The sequence below is a fragment of the Mustela nivalis genome (assembly GCF_964662115.1).
Source record: "Mustela nivalis genome assembly, chromosome: 8".
Classification (NCBI taxonomy): Eukaryota; Metazoa; Chordata; class Mammalia; order Carnivora; family Mustelidae; genus Mustela; species Mustela nivalis.
The window spans coordinates 142,244,306-142,269,496 of record NC_139027.1 but is presented as its reverse complement, the minus strand read 5'-3'; the positions used below and the strand labels follow the sequence as shown (position 1 = coordinate 142,269,496).

At 64.9% G+C, this 25,191-nt stretch overlaps 1 protein-coding gene across 2 annotated transcripts; it reads left to right on the top strand.

The window, feature by feature from the left end:
- Window positions 1-11,009: 11,009 nt before the first annotated feature.
- RBBP8NL (RBBP8 N-terminal like) lies at window positions 11,010-24,710 on the top strand. 2 transcript variants are annotated; one of them, XM_082746387.1, is made up of 14 exons: window positions 11,010-11,123; window positions 15,750-15,895; window positions 16,935-16,977; window positions 17,529-17,624; window positions 17,827-17,939; window positions 18,379-18,451; window positions 18,758-18,888; window positions 19,042-19,124; window positions 19,298-19,464; window positions 19,876-20,590; window positions 20,858-20,990; window positions 21,451-21,521; window positions 21,618-21,747; window positions 23,403-24,710. In XM_082746387.1, exons 2-14 carry the CDS (start codon window positions 15,835-15,837, stop codon window positions 23,531-23,533), a joined length of 1,947 nt encoding a protein of 648 aa, XP_082602513.1. In that variant the 5' UTR covers window positions 11,010-11,123; window positions 15,750-15,834; the 3' UTR covers window positions 23,534-24,710. The 2 variants fall into 2 exon arrangements, with proteins under 2 accessions (XP_082602513.1, XP_082602514.1); XM_082746388.1 differs by having other exon boundaries at window positions 11,011-11,127.
- The last annotated feature ends 481 nt before the right edge of the window (window positions 24,711-25,191 follow it).

The following is a 25,191-nucleotide window of genomic DNA, read 5'->3' as shown; positions in this document are numbered from 1 at the left end:
CCTCATTGCCTGCCACGTGGGGCACAGAGGCCAAGACTCGCGGCTCCCGAGGGACGCGGAGGGCACAGCACGATGGGTGAGCAGTCGCGCGAGGGGACTCCGCTCCACCAGGAGCGACCACCGCAGGGGAGGCGAGCCCTGCGCTCCAGCCAGGGTTGCTGCACGCGGTTGGGCCTCAAGGATGCTGCAGGAGACCACTGTCACCTCTGCTGACCAATGCGGTGCGGGGCTGCAGGGGCAGGGGGCGGGGAGGAGGGCCAGTCCCAGCGAGAGGCCGGAGGAGGGGGGAGGTGAGCGAGAACTTCAGACCCCTGCACACCCAGCGCTTCTGACCAGGGCGCTGCTCCCGGGGCTGCAGGCCACGAGGCATCGCTCCCTCGGGGCTGCTGTTGGTCAGGAGCTCCGACACCAGCCAAGAATGCGTGTCTCCTCCAGAGCACGGCGGCCAGAGCAGTTGAGAGCAGGATCTGGGCTCCTCGCGTCTGAGCCCTACAGCAGCCCCAGCGGGAAGCTCAGTGCCCCCACCACACACACATACACACACACACGCGCGCACGCTGGAGTGAGGCTTGGCCCCGGGAAGGGACGCCGCAGAGACCACACACTCAAGCCCAAGACCTGCCTGCCAAGGGCGTGAACCCAGCGCCAAGGCTGCACGTGGGACTCCGTCTACAGGCAGCGTCGGGAGCAGGCGGGTCAGGAGACCCCGCAGCATCAGGGGCCAGCCAGAGGACAGGCACAGCCGCCCAGGGGGCGCAGGCCTCCTGCCGAGGGGGTGAAGGTGTGTGGGTACGGGATGCGCCAAACGTCACTGAGCTGTTCACCCCGTCGTGGTTCATTTTAAATCATGGGACTCTCACCCTTACAAAAAATAATAAACCTTGGCAAAATTTTGGAAGATCTTAACCCGATGCCGAGCCCTGGGCACACATGGGGCGGCCTTCCCACAGGGGCCTGGAGGGCCGTGCACAGAGCTCAGGACGGTTCCCGGAGGACACGGGGGGCAGGGGGCAGCCGCAGCCAGACACACCCATCGCTGGTCCTCAGTGGTCATCAGCACCCACAGGCAGGTCCTGGGGCCAGGGGGCTGGGGGACTGCCAGGAACCCACCTGGTCCCCTGACCGTTCTCAGGACCCTCCCTGACCCCTCGATTTGCTCCTTCCGGCAGGTTGTTCAAGCTGATCCACAAAATGAAGACTTAAGTCCTGCCCCGCCTGACAAGGAGCCCCTGGTAGCCAGAAACATTTCCTGGAAAGATCGGGGGTGAAAGCCTGGGGACATCCCAGCCCTTGGCAGGAGCCAGCGGACCCCGTGCTCGCCGGAGGCCAGGTTGGGGCAGGCTCAGCCCCTCTCCCGGGCCCTTCCCCACGGAGGAGGCGGAGGGGGAGGGGAAGGAAGCCTCCGGCCCCTCCAGGTGGCCTCCCTCCCTCCCGCCTCCAGGACGCGGGGACCCCGACCAGAGACACTTGCATCTCCCTTCCCACAGCCTCATCATTTAACTTCCTTTTTGGCTATAAAATTCTGACTCTTAATATTTTCGACTCTTATTTCCTGTAAAACGACAGTATTTCGGTATTTGAAGACGCGCGTACCGTGACCGTATGCTGAGGACGTGTGCGGAGCCCTCTGGCAGGCTGCGGGCTGCAGCTCCCGCACCTCGGTTTGACACGCTCCGCCCCTTGCGCACGCTCCGCCCCCCGAACACGCTCCGCCCCCAGCACGCCCCGACCCCCAGCACGCTCCGCCTCCCGCGCACGCCCCGCCCCCTGCGCCGCGGGAAGCCTCGGTTTTCTCACCCGCGAGGGGCAGGCGGACAGCCCGGCTCAGGGCCCGCTCGCCCCCGTCCAGGTCACCTCCTCACCCCTCCCCGGCTCCGAAGACCCCGGATTTTAAGCCGCATTAGGCGCTTGCGTTGATGCCCGGGAAGCAGGACCGGTCCGAGCGCACCGTGGCCCGAGTGCCCCGAAGACGCGCTTCAGCCGCCCGCGGGTCAGGGAGGAGGCCCGGGGCGGCTGGCCGCGCTCTGACGGGGCTGGAGGCCAGCGTCCCCGCCCGAGGGCCCGGACACGGAGCTCGGGCCGCCGCCCCTGCTGACGGCCGCCTCCACCTGCCGGCGGCCCGAGCTGACCGCCTCCTCGGCCGCAAAGCGCGACGGAGCAGCCGTCTCCGGGGGCAGCGAGGGGCTGGGGGCGCCCGGCGTCCCGGACAGGAAGCTGCGCCTGCTGCGGCGGGAGACGCCCCCGGCCCGCCGCCCCCTCCCCAGGGCACTCCATCCGCCGCGGGACGTCGTCGGGGCGGGAGGCTCCGGCCGTCTGGTCAGAGCCCCGGTGACTCCCGCGCGGGCGCCCACAGCTCCGCGAGTTCGCGCGCAGAGGAGCGGGGAGGAGAGCCCGCGGCGCGGGGCGGGCAGGGCTGGCGGCGGACGCTCCCCGCGAAGCCGGGGTTTTCTGTGCTTCTCTGGGGACGAGCGCGGAGAGCGGCGGCCGGAGACGGAGGCGCCGAGCGCACGCGGGGCGCCGTCCCGGGCCTGAGGTCACGGCCCGAGCCCACATCAACAGGTGCTCAGCCCGCGGACTCCAGGCGCCCCGAGAAGCACCCGACGGAGGACGTCACCCAAAGTGCAGAAAGGACGCGGAGCCCCCGCAGCGAGCGCACAGGCGGTGCAGCTGGAAACCGGGCGCAGACCCGGCCGGCCCCCCCCCGCCCCGCCCCGCAGAGGACGCGCGGACGCCGTCGAGCACCCGCACTCGCGCGCCCCGTCCGGGTCATCGGGACACGCCGGCGCGGACGACAGCGAGACGCCCGCCGCGGGTCAGAAGCGCAGACCCGCCCCGCCCACGGCACCGCACGCCGGCCGGGACGCGGGGCAGCGGGCGCTCTCGCGCGTGGCTGGCGGGAACGCCACGTGGCCCGGCGCCTCGGAAGGCCGCTTGGAAGGCCGCGTCTGCCACCGAGCGTCCCTGCAGCTGCGCCCGTGACCGCCAAAACTTGGAAGGGACCTAGGCGTCCTTCAGCAGGTGACGGACAGACACACGGGCGTCCATCCCGACGCGGGACCGGATTCAGGGCGGACGAGAGATGCGCTCTCAAGCCGCGAGAAGCCGGGGAGGGAGCCGGTCGCATGGCAGGGAAGGAAGCCGGCCCGGGACAGCCGCCCGCCCTGTGATCCCAGCTCTGCGACCTTCCGGAGAAGGCACACAGACGGAGACATAGAGAGACCAGTGGTCCCAGGGCAGCTGGAGGTCGGGTGAGGACGAGCACGTGGCGCCCAGGGGGACCACTCCGTGTGATGCGATGAAGCCCGAAGCAGGTCCCGATGCGTCTGTCCCGGCTCGCAGAGCGCCGGGCGCCCACAGTGACCCGAGGGTGACCTCGGACTTGGGTGAGGGCGGTGTGTCCGTGTGAGCTCATCCTTGTGCGACCTTCACCGCTGGGGGAGGCCGTGCGTGGGGGGTGGGGGTGGGGCAGCCGCTCGCGCGGGGACTCTCTGTACCTTCACCCAGTTGGGCTGTGAACCTAAAACATAATCTACAAAAGAAGAAAAACAGCAACACACTCAAATGTAAGCTTTGGAATGTGCTAAGACGTCTTCCCCCTTTTTGCACAGGTTTTGAACACCTGGAAACAAATGATTGTCTTTTGTCTTCATTCTGTCTTCCTATCAGCAAAGACTGCCCCAACCTGCCGGCAACTGCCCACAGCTCTCTCAGTCCACTCCACCTCAGAGACCACACCCCGGGCTGCCCAGCCCCTGCCGCTGATGGCTCTCACCCCCAGTGTCACCTCCCTACACAGTCACTTCTGTCTTCGGTGGGGGCCCCTGCGTGGAGCCCAGCCTTGTGCTCCCGCTGGACGCCGCCATGGGCCCAGGAAGCCACCTCCTGCCTCCTAAGTGCGTTCCTGTCCTAACACCGGGCTGACAAGCAGCTGGGTTGGAAACCATGGTCTGGAGAACAAGAGACTTTGCTCCAGAACCACCAGGGAGAAGTCTGGAAACATGCTGGGTCCTGATCCCACACCGAGAACCTCTTCCTTTCTTTCTGGAAGCTTCTAGGATTTTCTCCTCCTTCCGGGTGCTTGGCAACCTTGCCCCAAGATGCCCACACGTGGCTCTTTGCTCATGTCACTGCTCTGGGCCCTGGAGGGCCTTCCTCTGGCGACACACATGTCCCTCATTTTGGGGAACATTTCTTATGTTGTTTATTCAATAACAGACAAAATCTGCCCCGGGGGAATGTCCTCAGGAGCACCCGCCTGTGCCTGGTGGTGGGGCTGGGGGACTGGTCCTGAAATTACCCTGCTAACCTATGGGAAGTCACCACACGAGTCTGGAAAGGGGCCTGATCATTACGCAGCCAAGGAGGGCTGCTCTAAGGAGGGGGTGTCTGGGCCAAGACCTCCCCGATGTCCGGGCTTAGCCAGATGCAGGGGGAGGACCAGCCATAGAGGGGGCCCGTGAGTGGGCATCAGCAGGGACGTCTAGGGAGACCAGACCCAGGGCTCTGAGGAGACCACTCGCTGCCAGGCTGGAAAAGCAGAGGCTGTCCCTGGGAGCTGTCAGGTGGAGAACATCGAGGGTCCCATGAGGAGACCGCCTGCCTGCCTGCCTGCCCGCCCGCCTGCCTGCCTGCCCGCCTGCCTGCCTGCCTGCCCGCCCGCCCGCCTGCCTGCCTGGCTTGGGCTTGGGCCATGTGTCTGACACCCTCTCTTCCCATCAAGCAGACAGGTGGACAGGCAGTCAGCCCCTCCTACAGTTGAGGAAGCAGAGGCCTGCTGCTCAGGTCCAGCTCAGGGCTCACATGAGGGCCCTAGACTGGAGGCCACCCTGCCCTGACACCACCTGAGACCCAACATTCCGCTCCCCTCACTCCACGCCTGTTTTTGTTTAAAACCGATACCCTTCTCCCTGCGGAGTTCTTCTATTAATTTTGATCTTCTGAAATCTTGCACTGCAATAGTATCAGCCACTTCTTTAAAAACTCAACAGGTGACGGCGGTGGGGCCCACCCAGTGCTCTCCGGAAGACTTGTTCATGCAACACTGCGTCCAGGCGCCCGTGAACAATGGAGGCAGCTGCCTGCTGCCCTTCCGCGCGGCGCACATGCGCAGGTCCGTGCACGCCGCGCCGCCCAGCCCTCCGCGCCATTGAGGAGGTCTAGGACGCAAGCCTGCCCATCTGGGGACCCTCAGCCACGCGTGCAGAAGGGAAGAGCTGGTCCTGAACTGCCGCCTACTGCACAGTCCCATTTAGACACTACTTTTAGAATGACAAATTGTAGAAACAGAGAACACGTTAGCGGCTGCCAGGGTTCGGGGAGGGGGGCGGCGTGGTGACAATGGGACAAGAAAGTCCCCAAAAGGTGTTAGGAACATTCTGTCCCAATATGGGAGGTCGATGTGGAAAACTAGAAGATAAAGCTGCAGAGTTTCATACGCACGCACACACGTGCACACATGCACACATGCACCCATGGGCAGGCACGGGGTGGGAACCACGTTTTTGTGTCCAGGGCACACTGTTCAATCTCTCAATTATTTCCTACAGCTGTGGTGACTCCATAATTGTCTCAATAAAAACTTTAATTACAGAGGGGCGCCCGGGGGGCTCAGTCAGTTGAGCCTCTGCCTTCAGCTCAGGCCATGATCTCAGGGTTCTGGAATCAAGCCCCACATCGGGCTCTCTGTTCGGCGGGGAGCCTGTTTCTCCCTCTTCTTCTTCCTCTCCCTCTGTTCTCTCTCTCAAATGAGTAAATAAAATCTTTTAAAAAAATTTTGTTGAATAAAAGCAAAACCCAACATGTATGTTATTTCTCTCGATTACTGAGGTTTTGGTGCCGCCTTCAACTTCATACATGTTTTCCTCATCCTTATCTCGGCCCCAGTAGGGACCCTGCAATGCACCGCCCCTGAGCCATGCTCCCGCCCCGGCCCCTCACGGTCACGCTCCCATGCCAGCCGAGCCGGGGTCTCCTCCGCTGCTGCACTTGGAGCCTGGTGCTGGTCCCCGGAGCGCGCCGCTGGCAGGGAGCCCCGTCGCAATTCCGCGGGTCCTGGCTCTGCGGGAATCAGCTGTACCCATGCACGAGGAGGAGGCCGGACAGCACACGGTCACAGGGGTCGACCAAACAAAGGTCAGAGACAGATGCAGCTTGAGTGTCTGTGGGCGGACCCGGCTGACGACAGGGAGGGTGTTTATCTTGGGGGAGGCCACGACGCTGTGGAGGAGGAGTGGGGGCCATCATGCTCCGAGGACCAATCCAATTAGACAAACTGCCTGAGAGCTTCCCCTTGGACCTGCTGACCCCCGGTCTCCAGGGCAGGGCAGGGCACGTGGCATCTATCTGTCCATCTGTCCGTCTGTTTGTCCATTCATCTACCCATTCATCCGTCCATAGACCAATCTATGTATCCATCCGTCTGTCTACCTGCCTGTCTGTCTCCCGACCTGTCCTCTATCCTCTGCCGTGCCTTGAGCTGCCTTCTGTGCACTACAGTGGCCACACAGGTGACGTCCATAGCAAGGACCCCGATGACTCCACCACGGTGTGCAGGACAGGTCATGCTGAAGGAATAGTCTTGGAGGTCCTCCTCAGGGCGTTCGGCAGGAAGCCACCACGGGACTGACGCTTCCACGGCTGGGCCTACACCCAAGAGAACTGGAAACGGGCCTTCGACTGGAACCACGTGCGGAAATGTCACAGCGGCGGCGCTCCCAGTCGCCCAATGGACGGTGGAAGCCCCTCGTGTCCACGAACAGATGAGTGGAGAGCGAGGGAGAATTTCACGCACGCACACACGGGCAAGCAGGGGGTGGACGACGCTGTGGTCCTGCCCGACTAACGTTGGCCGGGGGGACTGTTGAGCCTTAGAAGGCATGAAGCGCCATCATTCGCTACGACGTGGATGAACCCCAACGAGAGGGCGCTCAGCGAATGAAGCTGACACAGAAGACCCCATGTTGTCACAGTGAACACCCCAGACAGACAAATCCACGGAGACCGAAAGCTGCTGAGATGTTGCGGGGGGCACCGGTCGCCGAGCTAACAAGAACGGGGCTTGGTTCTGGGGTGATGAAAACGTTCTAGAGTCCGGTCGTGGTTGCACATGTCCATGACTGTCTCCTGGGAACTCTGCCGTGTAAGACTTTCCTGCGCAGAGAGAAGGACACGCCGGGAGCACAGTCTGCCTGGGAGCGGAGGGGGACCGCGGAGAGGACTTCGGCCGTGTTTTCAAGTGGCCATCCGGCAGCTCCTGCGCTATCGAAACGTAATTGGAAAATGGGGTGCGTGGCATGGAGGCCACATAAAGGGAGGGTGGAGGGGTGCCTCCCCCTCCCAGCCCTAACCGGGTCCACCCATGCCCCCCCAACAGCCCACCACCATCAGGGTTATCAGAAGCCTGTCTGCAGTGAGGGTGGGGATGGGGGCCCCACCCATCACTGAAAGCAGCCTGGCCCTTTTAGGGCCCCCACTATGGGCCTCATGAATAGGTGAATCATTTATCTGGGGGCCGGTGCAGCAGGGCTGGCCTGGCGGCTGCCCACCCCCCCCCTCCCCTATCAATCCAGCAACACAAACAGCAGGCGGGACAGGCCCCCTCTTCAAGCTGCATTTGCAGATGGCTTTGAAGCCTTATCTCCCACCATCCGCCCCAGGGATGAAAGCCTGCGAGCCGCCCCTCGCCCCTGTGCAGGCATTTTGCCTCCAGCCATCCCAGGAAGCAGGGCTGGGGCCCCCGGGAGCCCTGGTTGGGTGGGGGGTGGCTGCCTGGCCCAGAGGAGCTCCGGGCTGGGTTCCGGGAGCCACCCCTGACTCCCTGTAGCCCTGGCACACGCCACTGGGCCTCAGTTTCCAGCTGAAGAACAGGGTCATGGAGCGGCCCCACACCATCACCGGCCTGCTGGCTGGTAAGTAGGTCTGTGGCTCGTGTTTGCCGTGAGCCTGGGCCTCTAGGACCTGCCCGCGGCGCACAAAGTGTCGGGGCGCGGGGGGACAGGGTCCCTTCGCTGCTGTCAGGTCCGGCTGCTTACCTCCAGAGGCAGACAAGAAGCCGCAGCCCCTCCACAGCCCCAGGACCACCCCCAGAGCCCAGACGAGGCCTGAAGGAGTCCGGCAGGCAGGGCAAGCAGGGAAGATAAGGCTGGAGCCCGGCCTCGTGTCCCGCCCCAAGGCCAGTCCAGGGCTGCGTCCACCCAGCAGCCAGGGAAGGGGTCAGGGGCTGACGCTGCTGGCCAGTCCTGTGGGCAACAGACCGTCACACTTCCCGGTCCCGTATGTCGCCTCTCCATTCAGTCCCTCAGTCACGTTCCTTGGCATTTACCCAAAGGCGTAGACGACTTCGGTCCACGAAAAACCTGTGCACAGGTGTTCACAGCAGCTGACTCGTAATCGCCCCAGCTCCAGAGCCAGCAAGACGCCCCTCATTCAGTGAAGGATTCGCACCCAGACCACGGCGGCGATTCATCCGAGTGGACGGGACGTGAGCCGTGAGACCCGCAGAGACGGGCAGCAGCGCACACGCGCATCCGTGGCGGTGGAGGCCCGTCCAAGGGGTTCCCCACGCGGTGACATCAGCTGGGTGGGGCGCTGGACACGACACGGCCATGGAGTTGGCCAGGAGAGCCGTGGCTGCCGGCGCCAGGCGGTGGAAGCGGCGACCGCAGGGAGCACAGGGGATTTCGGGGGGTGAATGTGCAGCACCAAGGCTGACCCTAAGTGACCTGTGGACTCCGGGGAATGGCATATACTGGGCAGGTACGTCGACAGTAAAACTGGCCAGGAGAGTGGCAGGGTGGAGGGTGGGGGGGGTAATGGGGGCGGCTGGGCGGGGGAGGGGCCTCCAGGCAACCTCCGTGCCTCCCTCTGTTCCGCTGGGAACCTAAGCTACTCAACAAAGTTTATTGATTTAAAACCACAACTTTGTGATTTGCAAACAACAAGCTTATGTTCCTCGCATGTCCGGTGGCTGCATCTGGCCAGCGAGCCCTGCCCCCCAACAGCCGTCACACTGAAGAGGAAGGTACTGCCCATCCCCGAGAATGTCCCTTCCGACCGCTGGCCCGCGCGCCCCCCACCCTGCCCAGACCCGGGCCTCCCGCTGTGAGAGGCTCCTGTCACCCAAGCGGTGAGCTGGCGCCATCCCCTACCCGACCCCCGTGGGCTGTCCCCCACGAGATACTTTGACAGCCACCCACACGGCTGGGCATGCCCTATTCTGACCTCCCAGGAGCACAGCCCCACGATGCACGGTTGGGGCGAACTAGAATAGAGTAGCAGGAGCTTCCTGGGGCCGCCAGGTCGTGGGGCAGCGTGTTCACTTTCCAGAAACTTCCAGCTATTGTCCGATTACTAACATGGTCCAGTCAGCGGACCAGCACAGTGAGCTCCTCCTGGGGCGGACCCTGGCCCTGCCATCAGCATGAGTCCCACTTTGCAGAAGAGACCCTGGCTCAGAGAGGTTGGGCAGCTGCCCCCAGGTGGCTCAGCGCTCAAGCGGCAGAGTCAGGATTCAAACCTGGGTGAGGCAGGGGAATGGTGAGCAGGACACAGGCCAACCCTGGCCAGTCTGACGGTCAGTGGTGCTGGGGGAGAGGGTTTGCTCTGCCCCCATCTCTGCCCTCCCCATGGGGCCCCCACCGCAGCACACACAAGCAAAGTCACAACTACGCCCCCCCATGCACGCGGTGCCCCAGCCCCACACGACGAGAACGCACCCACATACACGCGGGCAGATGAACGCACACAGTTCACCAAGCTGCGATCCGACACACACCCGCAGGCTCCAAAGGCCGGTGCCCTCCCCCACGGGCCCCACCCATCGGGCTGCACCCCCACTCCTGCCTCCAGCCCCTCACACACGTCCACACCTGGCACACCCCACCCCCACCTCTCAGAAGGGAGGTGCCGTGGGCAGGCCTTGTGTGGGAAAGATTCTAGAGGCCCCAGGGCCTGGCCAGAGCCTGGGATCTCCCGGCCTGGCCACAACCCCTTCCCGCGGTCCCCGGGCCTGCCCACGCCAGCCAACAGGGGCCTCACCAGGGAGCAGGAAGTGGGCCTCCTGGGACCTCACCAGTTCCATTGGCCCAGAGCCCGGGGCCTCCTCCTCTGAGCCCTGAGCTCTCCCTGGAGTCACTAAGGTGCCCTTGGGGGAGGCTCAGGGCTCCTTGGGGCTGAGGATGTGGGGAAGGGGAGCTCAGGAGACCCTGGCAAGAGAGCTGTGCTGCGGGAGGGGGGCAAGGGAACGTGAGAGCGGGGTGTCTGGTGGACAGGGCGCGAGGAGTCATGGGAAGGAGCAGGGGCAGCTTCATGGGTAGCGGCGGCACTCGGAGGCCAGCTGGTTTCTGCAGAAGTACGGCCACAAGGTCCCAGCGCAGAGAAGAAACGCAGGGAGCCACAGCGCCTGGCTCCTCCCGCAGCTCGAGGCCCTCCCCAGGCCTAGCCCCACCAGGCTCCCCCAGGCTGCCCAGGGACCCAGAGATGCCCCCCGACCTGGGCCTTTCCTCCTCTGGGAAGGGTGCAGGACACAGTCCAGGTGGGGGGTTCCCAGACCTGGGGGGACACTTACAACCACAGCTCTGGATTTTTCCTAAGCTCTCATAGGAACACATCTGCAGTCATCAGCCCTACTGTACAGACAGGGAAACTGAGGCCAGAAAAGTCAGCTCGGACTGAGCCAGGCTGGGCGGCAAGAGGGGCCGCTGCAGGCCTCTGGCCTAAGGAGACAAGACTAGCGGGTCTGCGGCCCCACCCGCCCGACCCTCTTACGCCCGCCCCTCCCCATCCGGCCTTCAGGTCCCAGGCCCCTGGACTAGTTAACTGGCCAGGCTCGGGCCAGAGGCACAGGCCACTTGGTAATTACGGGGAAACAATCCCAGGTCTGTGTGGATTCAGCCCCGACCTGTTCTGCCACTTTCTGTGCGAAGGCAGAACCCGTCTGGCAGCTTTGGGCCGACTCTGCCTCCTTTCTGCTCCTGGCAGATAGAACCAAAAACCCGTCAAGCGGGTTTGGCCAAAATATTGTGTCTTGTTGCCCGTGCAAGTTCACGCACTGCTCACTTCTGTCTCCCTCGGGTGGGGAGCGCTCGGCTCCCGAGGTCGCAGAGGTCGCTGCCGCGGGGGGCCATGTGAGTGAGTACCCAGGGACCCCAAGGCAGGCAGCTCCAACAACCGGGGTAGATGAGGGGGCGGAGGCGGGTTGGAGGGAAGTGCTGGCTGTGAAGGCGGGAGCCCCAGCCCCTGCCGGCTGAGCAGAAGGCAGGGGTCAGCAGACCAGCCGAGAGGCACAGCCCCCTGCCCCGGGACACTCCTTCTGAGGGGGAAGGAGGCTCACTGAGTTTCCCCGGCAGAGGGTCAGGGTGCAGAGAGGCAGTGCCGGGCCTGACACCGCCACACCAGGAAGTCGTCTGGTGTGGCTCCAGGGGACACCGGGGATGGGCCGGTGGCCAGGCCCTCCATCTGGACCTACCCTGTGGCCAAGACCCTCACCAGGCAAAGGGGGGCAACCATGGGGGTGGGGGGTACACGGTGCAGCGGCCTCTGACTCTGTGCTGGGCACCAGGGACCCTCGGCTGCCCCTGGCTCCATGTCCCCTGAAAGATAGTGACGATCGGGGACGTAGGTCCCGCTCACCCTCCCCGGGCCAGGCCTCAGGGTGGGAGCCAGCGAGGATGAGAACGCAGCCACCAAGGGCCAGCCCATCCCCAGGGAGTCGGGTTGCAGGGCCGCTGCTACCCGAGCCGCCCAGCAAGCGCACACCTGCCTTTCCCCTCTGTGCATGTGCGCACGTGTACGTGGGATTCACAACCACACGGGCATTTACGCGTGTGTGCACATGCGTGTGTGCCTGTCCCTGGGCCTGTGCGGGGCTGAGCGTGTGGCAGGGGGAGTGACCAAGGACAGCACACGTGTGTGTGGCATCTGTGTGCTGGGTGCAGGCCCGTGTGCGCTATGACATTATGAGGACACGATTGCCTCCCTGGATGTGTGGGCGTCACACGTGCGTGCGCGTGTGTCACGGATCTATGTCTGGCCGTACTGGAAACCACCCCAGCGGTGACACCTGCCTGCACATGATACTGGCCCGGAGTAGCTAGGGGGCCTAGGCTGCAGGTTTCTGCCCTGGCTGTGCCCCTAGCAAACTGGTGGCCACAGAAGCTGATGTCGCTCTGAGCCTCAACTCCCTCATCTGTGAAATGGGGTTGTCATAGTTGCTTCTCGGTGACTGTGCGATCCAGGGAGAGGTCCCATGCCTTGCGCTCGTGGGTGCCGAGCACCCAGGGCTCCCAGGCTGGTCCCTGACCCCCAGCCAGCCCGCCCACGTGCAAGGAGTCCTGATGGCCCCAGGAGGCACAGACACTTGTCCTCCGGGAGCCCAGGTCAGGATCCATCTCCACTGTCTGTTTGAGGGACAGGGACACTGAGGCACAGCCAGGCACGTGATTTGGCCAAAGTTGTGGTGGACGTGTGACCCGTCACCACAGAGGCCCCCAAAGAGGGTAGAGGGAGACCCTCGACCGGCCCCAACAAGGGGAGCTGGCCGGAGGGTGGCGAGCCCTGCTCTCTCGGCCACACACTTGGACACGAGAAGAGTCGGGGGCTGGGCTGGCCTGGGAGCAGGGCAAGAACCCGCCTCACTATGGGACGGCCACTCAGCCTGATGGTGCCCAGTCCAGCTCTATAGCTGGAGCCTGCACACCCTCTTCTGTGCGCAGGGGCTGGAGGGCACGTCCCCTGGACATGGTCACCCAGACTCAGTGGACCCAAAGTGTCCGCACAGTAAGCAGCTGTCCAAAGATGCAAGGGTGTGTCTGTTGGAATCTGAGAGCCCCCCCCCTGAACTGGGGGGTGGGGGATCTTGTCCCCTAGCAAAGGCCCTTTGTAGCAAGGGACTCACGCTTGTCCGAGAGAGGAGGCGCTCCCGGAAACAGCATTGCGAGCCACCCGGGGGCCACGTGAGAGGGCGGCGCTCGTGCACAGACTGCAGGCGGTAGACACGGGGGTCTCCAGCTGCACATAGCCGAGCACTCGCCCCGCCGGGCTCCCGGCAGAGATGCGCTATCTGGAAATGTGTCACCTGGACACGCATCACCGATGTCAGCTGGGACACCCACAGCTTCAGCCTTGGGCCCAGTGCAGATGGGCGATGTGCAGGCTCATGGTGTGGCTGAGCCACCCGGCCTTCCTACCCCCACACCCTCCAGGGGCTCGGCCCTAGCAGACACCTTCCAGTCTGAGCATCCAGGGCAGGAGAGGTGGGGTACCCCTGGGCCTGTCTGGGGGTCCTGAGGAGCAGAGTTTGGGCCTCTCTCCACATCTGCCCCCTAGCCCCCCAGGCCCAGAGGTAGCAGCCTCGCTCCTGATGCCCACAAAGGGCTCCCCCAACCCAGCCCCACTGCAGACGCCCCAGGCCCACTGGACCTCAGCTTCCTGGAATCCCTAGGGCCCCACAGCTGCTCCCAGCGCGCCCAGCAAACACAGAGCCGCCGAGCGGGAAGACCTGGGCGCAGAGCACCTGCAGGAGGCCATCGGGGCTACCATGGCCTCCGCTCTTCCCCCAACAGCTCACCCCAGCTTTCTTCCCCAAAGCCCCGAAGGCTGAGGCTGCGGACTTCAACCCCCGCTCGGCCTCCCTCCACCTCCTGCCCCTTCCTTGGATCCTCCAAGCCTGGGACAGATGCTGCCAAGGAACTGTCTGCTTTGCCTCGGCCAGGGCGTCTCTGTCACCGGCCCACCGTCACGGCGTCCCCGGGCACTCTCACCTGAGGGTTGCATGGCTCTGGGCCCCCCAGGAGGCGAGGGGGCTTCCCACATGTCTCACCCCTTCCAGCTCTGCTTCCAGCCACTGGCACATCCTGTGTCCGTGCTGTCCCTGCTGTCCCTCCACTCAGTGTGTCCCTGCCCCAGAGAGTGGAGAGCATCTCCTCCTGTCTTTCCGACACCTGAGAGGAGGAACCGGGGGGACCAGAGGGAGCTTGGGGTGCAGAAGGAGCCTGGGGGTGGGGGGCGGAGCCCACCAGTCCGGCCTGCACACCCTGGAGTTGCCACAGGGGATGGAGCCCACCTCCCGCTCCTACTCTGAGCCCACACAGGCCTCTCCCAGTCCTGCGGGCCCCATCAGCTCCCTTGGGCGGCTCCTTTACGGGCTGGGGGAGAGCTGCCTGTCTGGCGGGTTGGGGTGGAATTTCCAGCGGTGCAGCTCAGGCCCTACCCAGCCCTCTGCGCCTCACCTGCCCTGGCCTGAGCCTCCACTCACTGCCTTAGCTCCCGGGGGCCCTGCTGCCGGCGCGGCCGGGCACAGGAGGACTCGACCCTGATCCGCACAAACCCCAGCATGCGTTCAAACCCCGGTTCCCGTGAACACGGCACCACTACCTCCGTGGGCCTCGGTTTCCCCACTGGGAGAGCCGGCTCCCCACTGCCCGGACAGGGTTAGACAGACCGGCCGTAAGGATGTGACGGTCTGTGTCGCACTTGGGAATGGGGCCGGGACTACCATTTATACCCGCTGGAGCACGGGTCCCTCCCAAGCCCTAAAAGGTTGGGTCAGGTCTCCTAACCTGCAGGGACATCCCCCATCAGGTGAGCATCTGCTCCGGCAGGACACTCCCAACCCCTCGCCATTCAGCACACAGCCGCCCAGCAGCCACCCCCAGGCCCCTGGCCATCTCTTGGGAGTGGCCCGGGGCCTGGGCAGATCCTCAGAACAAGTTCAGAAGCCCCACCTTCCCACCACACCCCAGCCAGCCCTGCTCAGCGGGCTCCCACAGCCCCTGCGGGACACGGGACCTCACTCGGTCCTCCTGCCGATGCTTCCCTGGGCTCTGACGTCTGACCTCAGGTGCACAGAGCCTGCGGAGAGCCAGACTCCACGGTTCAGGCTCCCTTGGGCAGCTCCAGAAGCCCCGCAGACTCCAGGAGAACACACGGGGGCTGCTCCCCTCAGTCAGGGACGCCCCCCAATTCCCACGCCCAGAGTGGCCCCTGCCCCAGCTCCCAAGACCCAGAGCATCACGACTCTGCCATGCTTTGTGTGCAGGAGCCTCACATCAGGCCAGCTCCCACGGCTGGGGATCACCACGGCTGGCCCCTGGGGCGGGGAGCGGTCATTCCGCCCAGCAGAGGCCACTAGCAGGGACATGTGGGGGCTCCTAGTTCGGGGCGGTTCCTCAGGGGGCTGCCGCGAACCCTCGTGTGCTTGTCTTCAGTGCAAACTGAAATTCAAATGGGGCAGCGTTCCTTTGGGCAGCCGCAGGTGGCTGCCCAAGACCACAGTGACGGGGCCCCAGGCAGGTGTGGGCAGAGGCCTGAGCCACAGCTGGGCTGAGCATGTGTTCTCACGAAGCGGGGGGGCTTGGGCCCCGGCGGGCATGGCGGGAGAGAGAAAGGAGAGGTCTGGGTGGACGGAGGAGGCCAGCAGTCGCTGCTGACCAGTGGGGGTGGGATGCCAGCAGGCAAGGGGCTGGGAAGGCCAAGAGCTCAGCCAGCCGCCTGTTGGCGGGACCCAGGAGACTCCGGGGCTCCTCGAGCCGAGGACCAGGACAGGCTACTTCCCCTGGCATGGTAGCGACACCTGGAGAGGGAGACAGTAGGCTCCAGCCCCAGGTGGGCCAGGACAAGCCCCACTCTGCTCTCCGAGAGACACAGAGCATGGGCCCCTCCCCGGCACAGCACCAGCCCAACGCTGGGGACAGCGGGCTTCAGCTCAGCCCTTCCCAAGCCAGCATGACCTCTGCCCGTTTCCTCCTCTCCAGGCTGGGAACAGAGGGGCGGTAGAGGCCCGGAGCTCGTCACTGTACCCTGAGCACGGAGGGGTCTGGGCCAGCGCCGTGGAGAGCCATGGAGAGCTTCACAGAGTCACTAAACAGGCTGAAAGAGGTCCACGAGAACGAGGTCCGAGGTGAGTACCATGGGGCAGGTGGCCGTGGCCCTCACCTGGTCTGGCCACTCCTACGGGTCAGCTCCAATTCTTGCCAGACCTGGGGACCGCGCCTTCCAGGCCCGGACAAGGCGTCCTAACCCAGAGCCCAGAGCTGCCACGTAGCAGTCCCCAGCCTCCGATCAGCCTTCCTGAGTGCCTGAGTGTGGCCCTGGAGTGTCTTCTCCCAAGGGGCCTGCTAACAGCGCAGCAGGAAGAAAAAGCCGCACCCCCGGCGGAGAGCCAGAAGCTTGGCTGAGACAGGGTCCCGCTCAGAACAGGGCAGGGGCGCTCTGCGTCCGGCAGAAGCATGGTCGCCCACCTCTAGGACTGGGAGTTCATGGCTCTGGAGCCTGTCCAGAATGTCCCAGGGTTTGGAGCTGAAATCCCTCTGCTTCCCTGCAGGACCCCCAAGCCAGCTGTGCCGTAGCCCACACACCGTGCATTCCAGCCCTAACCACAGGGCTGGAGCCACCCCACTCGCCTCACTCGAGGACCAGCCAGACCCTCCCAAGCCCTTTTCCCAGTAGCAAGCGACACACCACCCTGAGGGCCCAAGGGCCTGAATCTCTTCCCCAGCAACCCGGCGACACTGGGGGTGTGTGGGCTTGCCGGCTCAAGTCCACTGCAGCCAGGTGGCAAAGAGGCAACCCCTCGCTGCGGTTTCCCCAAAGAGCCTGCTTTTTTTCAACACTGGCTGTGCCCCCCAAAAAACACTCCTCTGGGACTTGGCCCGGTGGCTGATCACTCCTAGCCAGCATCAGGGTCCCTCCCAATCTCCAGGCAGACACCAGAGTCAGAGAGCCCAGGGGGTCCCAGGCAGCCGTGAGACTGGGTGGGAGCTGCCAGCCGGCGCAGAGCAGGAGTCCCCCGAGGCGGCAGCCTTGGGTCATCAGTGACGGGTGCAGGCAGGGAGCAGGAAGTCTACAGAGAGCCCCACCTGGCAGCCAGGGACAGGAGGTACCCCGGGCTCTGCTGCATTACTGGGCCTGACCTCCCACCCCTTTCCTTGCTCCTCCAGGTCTGCAGAATAAGCTTCTGGAGCTGGACTCGGAGAGATGCCGGTGAGTGCAGACAGACCCTGGCCCGGCGGGAAACCGATGAGAAAGACAGTGGCCACGGCCCAGGGCGCTAACCCTGCCCTCAGCCAGTGATGCAGAAGGGGAAACTGAGGCTCATCATGGCGGGTGGGGGCGGGTCTCTGGCCCGAAACCAAGCCTCCAAGAGCAGGTGGACCCAGGCCCGGAATCTCTAAGCCCCCCTGAGTGAATGGGGACCCTCCGGTGGGTGGGCAAGCCGTGTCCACTCGGGCACCTGCGCTCCCAACAGTAACCAGTAGGAACGCTGCTTGGGGGGCCTCAAGGCCTGTGGGTCCCCTCCGTCCCCATTTCGCATACGGGCTGCCACTTCCTAGCGGTGCGAATGGCACGTGGACCCGGCCTGGTAAACGCTCATGTCTGGGCTGCTGGGTTCCGCACGGTGCTTGCAAGGAAACGTCCGTGGAGGGCACGGCCAGCAGGGCCTGGGCCGGGACCTCCCCTGGCGGGCGAGGCCGGCCTGGACGCAGCGCGGGGCTCCCGAGCAGAGCGGAAGACGACTGGGCTCGCCCCCACAGGGACGCGCAGCGGGTGGAGGAGCTCTGCGCCAAGAACCACCAGCTCCGGGAGCAGCAGAAGGCGCTGAAGGAGAACGTGCGAGTGCTGGAGAACAGGTGAGCCCCGGGCAGGGCTGGCGCCGCGGGGGAAGGCGGAGCTCCGAAAGCTCTGGGGCACAGTCGACCAGGCAGGGGTCTCCCCTGCGCAACCTCAGAGCCCAGCGCTGCCATCTGGGAACGGCAGGGGCACCTCTCGGGAGCGCCCCCTCCGTGGGCCTCCGTCTCCCTTCTCAGAGCGGCCTCTTCCGCACCCCCGCAGGCTGCGGGCTGGCCTGTGTGACCGCTGCATGGTCACCCAGGAGCTGGCCCGGAAAAAGCAGCAGGAGTTCGAGAACTCCCTCCTCCAGAGCCTGCAGCACGTCTTCATCCTCAGTGAGCCCCACCCCCTGTCACCCTGCTCCTCGGTCTCGCCCTGCTCAGCCTGACCTGGGGTCTAGGGAAACACACAATGGTACAAAGCCCCAGCGGGCCCCAGCATGTCTCTCACCGGCCAGTCACCCAGGCTGGGGGCCCCCCTGCCCCCAGGACGTCAGCCCATCTTCCCTATAACCACAGTGCCCCACAGAGCCCGAGGTCCCACCTGCTGACGAGGAGCACAGACCTCTTGCCCTTGGGGGACACCCCAGAGACAAGCTCGGTGCCGCGGGGGGGGGGGGTGGGGCTCCAGGCCGCCGGCTCAGTAGCCTCACCCGTCCACTCGTGCAAGCCCCGGGCCAAGGCGGCACAGTGGGGCACAGGTCATGGAGGGGGACCTCCCTGCCCCTGCCCGGCCTCCCCTCCCCTCGTCCTTACTAATCAGTGCCTTTTGCAGCCAACGAGTTGAATCGGCTGCAGGGGGAGAACGAGGCGTTGAAGGAGGAGGTGAAGCGGCTTCAAGGCCCGCGGTGAGCGGGAGGGAGGCACCCTCCGGCCCCCGGCGCAGGGTGCAGAGAGGAGGGAGCAGAACAGTGGGGGTGGGGCTCCCCCTAAGACTGCGCTGAGGACACTGGTATTTGAGAGAAGCCGGCCCGGCGGCACCAGCCACCGAGAGTGGAGCCTCCGGCAGTGTCCAGAGAGGGCTCTTTCCCGGTCCCCCGAGTGTCCCCGCAGGGGTGGCCTGGCCCCCAGGAGGGTGCCCTGGTCTTTCTGATCGTCCCTGGGGGCGCCGCTCTCGCTCACCCTCCCTGTCTTTGCCTCCCCTCTGGAGTCAGGCTCAAGCCCCAATGCAGGGAGGGTGCCTCAGACCCCCCGTCACCCCTACTACTCCCCTCCCCGGGCGCTCGGAAGGCCATCAAGGAGAAGACGCTGGAAGGCCACGAGGAGGCCCAGGATGACCATCCAGGTGCGAGTCCCCAGAGACAAGGTGCTCGGAGGGACAGGAGACCAGAAAGCTGGACCCTGCAAGATCACGGAGCCCTGGGGGTTGGGGGGGCTGCGCCGCCCACCCGTCGGAGGGCCTCCCAATCTGGCCTGCCCACCACCTCTCCTCCCACAGAAAAGTCTACAGGGTACAGGACATCTCCAGTAGCCAAAATCTCCCCGAGTGCCAACCTGCCTGAGACTCGGGCCCCGGACGTGGTGAGGACTCCTTTCTGCCGGGCGGCCCCCGTCTGTGCCGGTCCAGCTGTCTGTCCTGGGTGCCACGCAGGGACCCCTGGGTGGAGGCGAGGCTCAGAGCGGGTGGGTGGCCTGCCCAAAGTCACACAGAAAACAAGGGCAGAGGGCAGTGCTGACCCATCTACCCCGTGCAGAGCCCCCAGCGAATCTCCAACCAGCTTCACGGGACCATCGCTGTGGTGCGGCCCGGCTCCCAGGCCTGCTCCACGGACCAGGGCCCCACCAACGGGACCCCCCCGCTGCCACTGACCAGGAACAGCCCGCCCAGCCCGCCCTATGAGCACAGCCTCCCTCTGGACAGGTGAGGCCCTGCCCAGCCCCCACCAGGAGCAGCCCCAGCTGAGCACGCGTCCAGGAATCTGGTCCCACTTTTCCAGAGGTGGCGGGACAGGGCTGGGGGATGGGGTGTGGGAGCAGCTGCGGGGGATGGAGGCCTGGGAACCCCTCTCAGACGTGAGGTCAGACCATCCTTCCTGTCTGAGAACATCGTCCACAGGTGGGCCGGGGACAGCCTAAGCCCAGGTTCCGAGGAGAGAAAGATCTTCACGGGCGGGTCCCTCCTCAGACCCCAGGCCCCAGGTCGCCTCTGGCCCCTCCACCACGGTCTACGTGGGCCCGCCCCCTCGGCGACCCACCTTGTAACCTGGGACAGCTCGCCTGTGACATGGAGGCTAACCCCGGGGCCACAGTGACGGGGCTTCTCCCCCTGCAGCTTTCTGCCGGCCTCCCGGGCCCCCGTCACGGCCCGTGAGTCCCTGAAGCGCTCCCTCCAGGCTGACCACCTCTTCCTCCTGAACCACCACCTGTCTCTGCACCTTCAGAGCCCACCCTGCAGCCCCCAAGCACCCCCCACAGTCCCCTGTGGCCCCCGCCCCCAGGGCCTGAAGGCTGGGGAGGCGGAGGCCTGGGAGGAGTCGGCGGGCCTGCTGGGGCTGCCCGGGGCCCTGGTGGATGTGCGGGACCCTCGGCTGGAAGGGGCGCTGCACCTGCTCCTTTCCCAGCAGCTGCGGGCCCAGGGGCGGAGGGTCAGCGCCTGGCTGAGGGGCCCACCCACGCCAGGGGGGACCCCACCTTCCCCACCAGTCAGCTCTGACTCGGAAGGCCCCCAGGGCGAGGCAGCCGGGGCAGCCCCGTCTGGAGGGGGACACACACAGCCCACAGGCCCAGGCAGCCCCAGGGGACAGGAAGCCACAGCCACAAGAGACCACGTCCCAGACAAGCCCCTGGACCTTTCAGAGCGGGGCCGGGGCCGGGATGCCCCAAAGCCTCCCGACCGGCAGGGCTTCCCCAGCCCTCCAAGGGCCCACACTCCCAGCCCGGAACCATCCCGCGGAGCGGAGCCCCCTGCCCCGTCTGGACCCTGGGAACTCAGCAACGGCACAAAGGGAGCCAGAGCTCCCGGGTCAGAAGAGCCCCCCACCCCTGCGGTAAGGGCCTGCCCCCGCTCTTGGCCTCCACAGACCCCCGGTCCAGGCCAGCACCCGCCAGGGCCCCGGCTGTGCTCTTCCCTCGACACCTCCACGCCGGTCCCCTGGGGGAAAGCCTGACTGCCTGATTCACGCTAGAGGGGAGATGGCTAACCCTCCAGCAGCAGCCCCGGGCACAGCCCCAGTCTCACAGGCCTTCCCAACACTGGACTGGGGGCAGGGCGGCTGCCACAGATGAACTCAAGCGGCTTACTTGCTTCCCCCCAGGATCCCTCCCAACCTCTAACAGGGCACCAGCGAAACACGCCCTCTCCAAGCGGGACAGGACTGGAGCTGAAAGGGAAGCCAAAACCTCCTCCCCACCCACACGGGCCTGATGCTGATGGTCCCCCTGGCAAGGGTGAGTCCCCGGAGTCCCGAGACCCCAGGAAGTGGTGCCATAGTGGGAAGCGAGGGGGGTGGTCAGCTCCAGCTGGGTGGGACCTGTCCTAGGCCCAGCTCAGTCCCCTGGGCTGCCTGGCCAAACCCTGGGTCTAGGGCGTGGCACCCCAGCTGCAGACCCAGCGAAGAAGCAGGGGCCCAGGGCAGGCACATCTCTGACCGCAGACAGGAAAGGGAAAAGCATCATAGCAATTCGGGCTTTAGGACAGGGACTGAGCCTCTGTCACAGAGAGAGTCTAGGGACAGCTCAGATGAGGGGCCACTGCGGAGGGTGCAGGAGAAGCTGGCCGGTCCTGCAGTCCCTCTGCGCTGCAGTTTCCTTCAGTGGTCACTCTTAGTCTGGCCTGCCAGGGAGGTCTCTGCTTCTGCCCGGCTCCAGGGCCCCCAGCCTGGCCTGACCCACACCCTGCGTTCCGCAGAGCTCAGCAAGGCCGGAGTGCGGGCGCTGGAGGCAGACGACCTGGACGCGTCGGAGCCCTCGGACAATGAGGTGAGCCCCCGCCACACACCCAGTGGGGCCACTGAGCCAGGGCTGTCCCAGGCTTGGGGGAAGGTCCTCTCCTGACCACACCGCCACACCCCTCAGGTGGGCCTGAGCTCCGAGGTGGGGGCCGAGCCGAGCACGCCAGGGGAGGGGCCCAGGTGCTCCTACACCAAGGAGCGCGGGCAAGGCCTGCCACAGAAGAGGAAACGGGCCTCGGGCCCATGGTGCGAAGGTATGGTGGCCGGGGCCATGGGGGACGGGGGGTAGCCATAGCCTCTTGCCCGCACCCCACCTTTCTGGCCGCTAGGAACCAGAAACCAGTCCTTGAACCTCTCCTAGCGCAGGCCCCTTAGGAGAGGAAACCCAGTTTAGGACAGCACAAATCCGGGCTCTCTTCAGGTCACTGTGCAGCCCGAGCCAGTCCCGTCAAACTGAGCCTCAGTTTCCCCCCCAGAAAGGGGGAACCAATGCCAGAGCTAGTGTGAGATTTCAGCAGGATAAGGCTGAGGACCGTGGTTCTCACCATCTTTGTTATCAGGGTGGAGGGCCACAAGCAGCCCCCAGGCCTGGGGTCCTAAAGCCCTCTGGTCTCCCTGTCCCTCGCTGGAGGGGAGACTCCTGGGCCCTCCTGCCCACCTTCGAAGAGGAGCAGCACAGAGGCTGCAGCCCTCTGGGTGCAGAGGTGTTTGCTCAGGCTGAGGCCCTGGGGGCCCTTAAATGTTTGCCAAGGCTGGTGCCTGGGGGCTCCTCCCCGGAGGGCAGCAGGAGCAGTAGGCTGGCCTGAGGGCATCAGCACGACCCTCCCTTTCCTCCTCTGGCCGCAGAGGCAGCTCGGCGGGGCCGCGGGCTCCCACGAATGCCTGAGCTCATGACGGATGCCGCCCCGCCGTTTGTGCAAGCTGCCTGTGATAGGCAGGCTGGGCTGTGGCCGCCACAGCCGGGAAAAGGGACAGTGGCCTGTGTTTGCTGGCGCACACGTGGGGGAGGCCAGCACACCTGTCTGATTTCAAGCCACTTCCTGCTGGGCATGTTGGGGCGCCAGAGTCCACGGGGTGTCAAGGTATCGACCTCACCCTCCACTCAGGGCCAAGCCTTCTCTGTCCCTAGTCCTCCCCGCTGGTCCAAGATGAGGCCGCCAAGCAGGAACCCGAACTCTGCCACACACATGCTGCTGGTCAGTGAGAGCAGGGCCCTGACCCGCCCGGGCTGGCACTGCTCAGCGCCAAGGGCAGCATCCGTACCGGGGTTCAAGGTGGCAAACGTAACCACTGTCTTTGGAGCTCACCGCCTGCCCAGGGATGGTCATCGCTGTTTCACAGATGGGAAAACTAGCCCTCAGAGAAGTGAGATGGCCTGCCCAAGGTCACAGAGCTGGCACGTGAGGTCAGGATTCCAACTGGACTCATCCGACCCAGAACCTGAGCTCATTCTGCATCAGAGATGGGCCTAGGGCCCAGCATCTCTGCAGGACCTGGCAGTAAGGTCCCAAGGACAGACAGCCCTCTCCTATACCCCAGGTCCATGGAGGCACCCACCAGTGCCGTGGGCACCCTAAGAGCATTTCCCTAGAAGCTCGATTTATCCAGAAGGTCCCAGACCTTCAGCAAGGCATCCAGACGCTGAGGCCCGATGGGCTTCAGGGTCACACACCTGCAGAGAGCACCCCCACACAAGTTGCCCACGCTCACCCTCCAATCCAACCAGTTCTGCCCCGGTGTCTGTTGCTTCCAGGAACAGGTCAGCCCCACCAGGGTAGGCTCCCACGTGCTCAGCTCCCCTCACCCCCGTCCCATCCACGGGGCCCTGGGCAAGAACCCAGCAGCGCCGTGAGTGAGAACTGCCAGCCCACTGCTCTGCTCCCGCCTAACCTGGGTCCACTCTCCACAGCCTCCAAGAAGCCACCACCGGGGAGAAGGAACCCAGGGGAGCCCCCGGCAGCTCATGAGGGGTCCGGGAGCCCAAGGCACCCTGAGGACAGCAGCCCCTCACCCAGCCACAGCAGCTGGGAGGAGACTTAGCGGGCTGCTCCCAAGGGCACCAGAGCCTGCCCAGACACAGCTCCCCACCTGACATCCAGCCCAGCAGACGGCCCAGCACAGGGCAGGAGGGGACTGGTCCTGGCCCGTGGCCACAGGGGCTGGGAAGACCAAGAAGAGGTCTTTGGCTGGTTTTTTGAATCCCTCCATCTCTACCCTTCTCGGAAATGACCAGCTGGTCCTGCTGCTCCCCCCACACCCTAGGAAGTAGGGTTCAGGGAGGAAGGGGTCACTCAGGCTCCAGCCCAGCCCAGCCCCCACCCCGGCTACTCATAGGCCACCCTTCCTGGGCAGTGCCCCCACCTCTCACCATCCCAGACTCCACTGGCATCCCTGACTCCCAGGGCCCTGCTGCCCAGTCACCCCTTCCCTGACCCAGCATGGAGCTTGAACGGTGGTCTCAGGCGCCCCCTCGTGGAGCCCCACAAACACACTGGCTAGGGAGGGCGTGGGGCACCCGGGATCACAGGTGTCGAATGTTCCGCTGGCAGACTCAGGGCTCAGCTGGGTCTCCACCTGCCTTTGTAGGGGATTTGCGAGGCTCTGGAATGCATCCAGGCCTGGGGAACAAAACCAGCGCCATCTGCAGAGGGGTACCACTGGGGAGGGCTGCAGGGAACAGAACAGAAAATGCACACCAGCCTGCAAAGGGTTCCCTCCTCACTGGCTGTTCCAGAGGCCCTGGTCCCACACCCGCCGTTGCAGGCCCCAGGGCGCCCAGCCAGGACTGCCCGGCAGGCACTCTGGGATCTCCAGCTCCCTGCACCGGTCTCCCTTCAGGACGGTGTGTCTCAGAGCACCCTCTGCCAGAGGTTAAGCAGGTTCCCAGACCCACCGAATCCAGGACTTGGGGGCAAGCCTGCACATGAAGTTTGAGAAATTTGAGAACTGCCCGTTGCAAGGCAAAAGCAGGAGACCCGTCACTGACTGGGCTGGGTGAGGCCTGGGGCAAACTGGGAGCACAGGCCGGACCTCCGGAGCACGGCTCTGCCCTGCTCACTGTGGCCTGCCGGCCGGCCCAAAGGCCACAAGGACTGAGTTTCCAAGAGGGAGGTGTAGGGGTGTGGATGTGCACATTTGTGTGTGTGTGCGAAACCTCCTGTTGTTCAAAGTGGCTTTGATTTTCTCGAAATCAAATAAAAGCTGTGTGCTCCATTCACATCCGACTTGTAGGCCAGGGCTGGCTTGGGGTACCCTGGGCGGAGTTGAGAAGCTACATGGCGTGGGAGCCCAGGGAGAGAGCACAAAAGACCGTGCGAGAAGACCCCATTCCTGCCCGTGATCCCCCGACACCCTCCGATCGCCACTCAGCGCCCGCTGACAGAGGAGAAGCACCCCAGGGTCCAGCTCTGCCACCACGCTGCAGGCAAGCAGGGGTGTGGAGCTGAGAAGCAGGGAGCAGGTAAGACCCCCCCCACTCTGTCCCTCCATGATGCCCTGAGCACAGCGCCTCACGGTCCTGGGCTCACTCCCCCCTTACCGGGGCCCCACAAGGCACACCCGGTAGCACCCCCAGTTTATAGACAGAGCACTGAAGCTCAGGGAGGGTGAGAAACTCATCCAACCTCACCCCGCCAGCAGGCAGCCGCGGAGGCTGAAGCTGGGGCAGACGCTCCCTGCTCCCCAGGCCTCAGCAGGCA

What these genes read in the sequence shown, in the direction of transcription:
- RBBP8NL (XM_082746387.1), top strand. Translation starts at nt 15,835, where the DNA reads ATGGAGAGCTTCACAGAGTCACTAAACAGGCTGAAAGAGGTCCACGAG. An exon ending in CACAGCCTCCCTCTGGACAG is followed by an intron (nt 19,465 to 19,875) that starts GTGAGGCCCTGC and finishes CTCCCCCTGCAG; the next exon opens with CTTTCTGCCGGCCTCCCGGG. An exon ending in CTCGGGCCCATGGTGCGAAG is followed by an intron (nt 21,748 to 23,402) that starts GTATGGTGGCCG and finishes CACTCTCCACAG; the next exon opens with CCTCCAAGAAGCCACCACCG.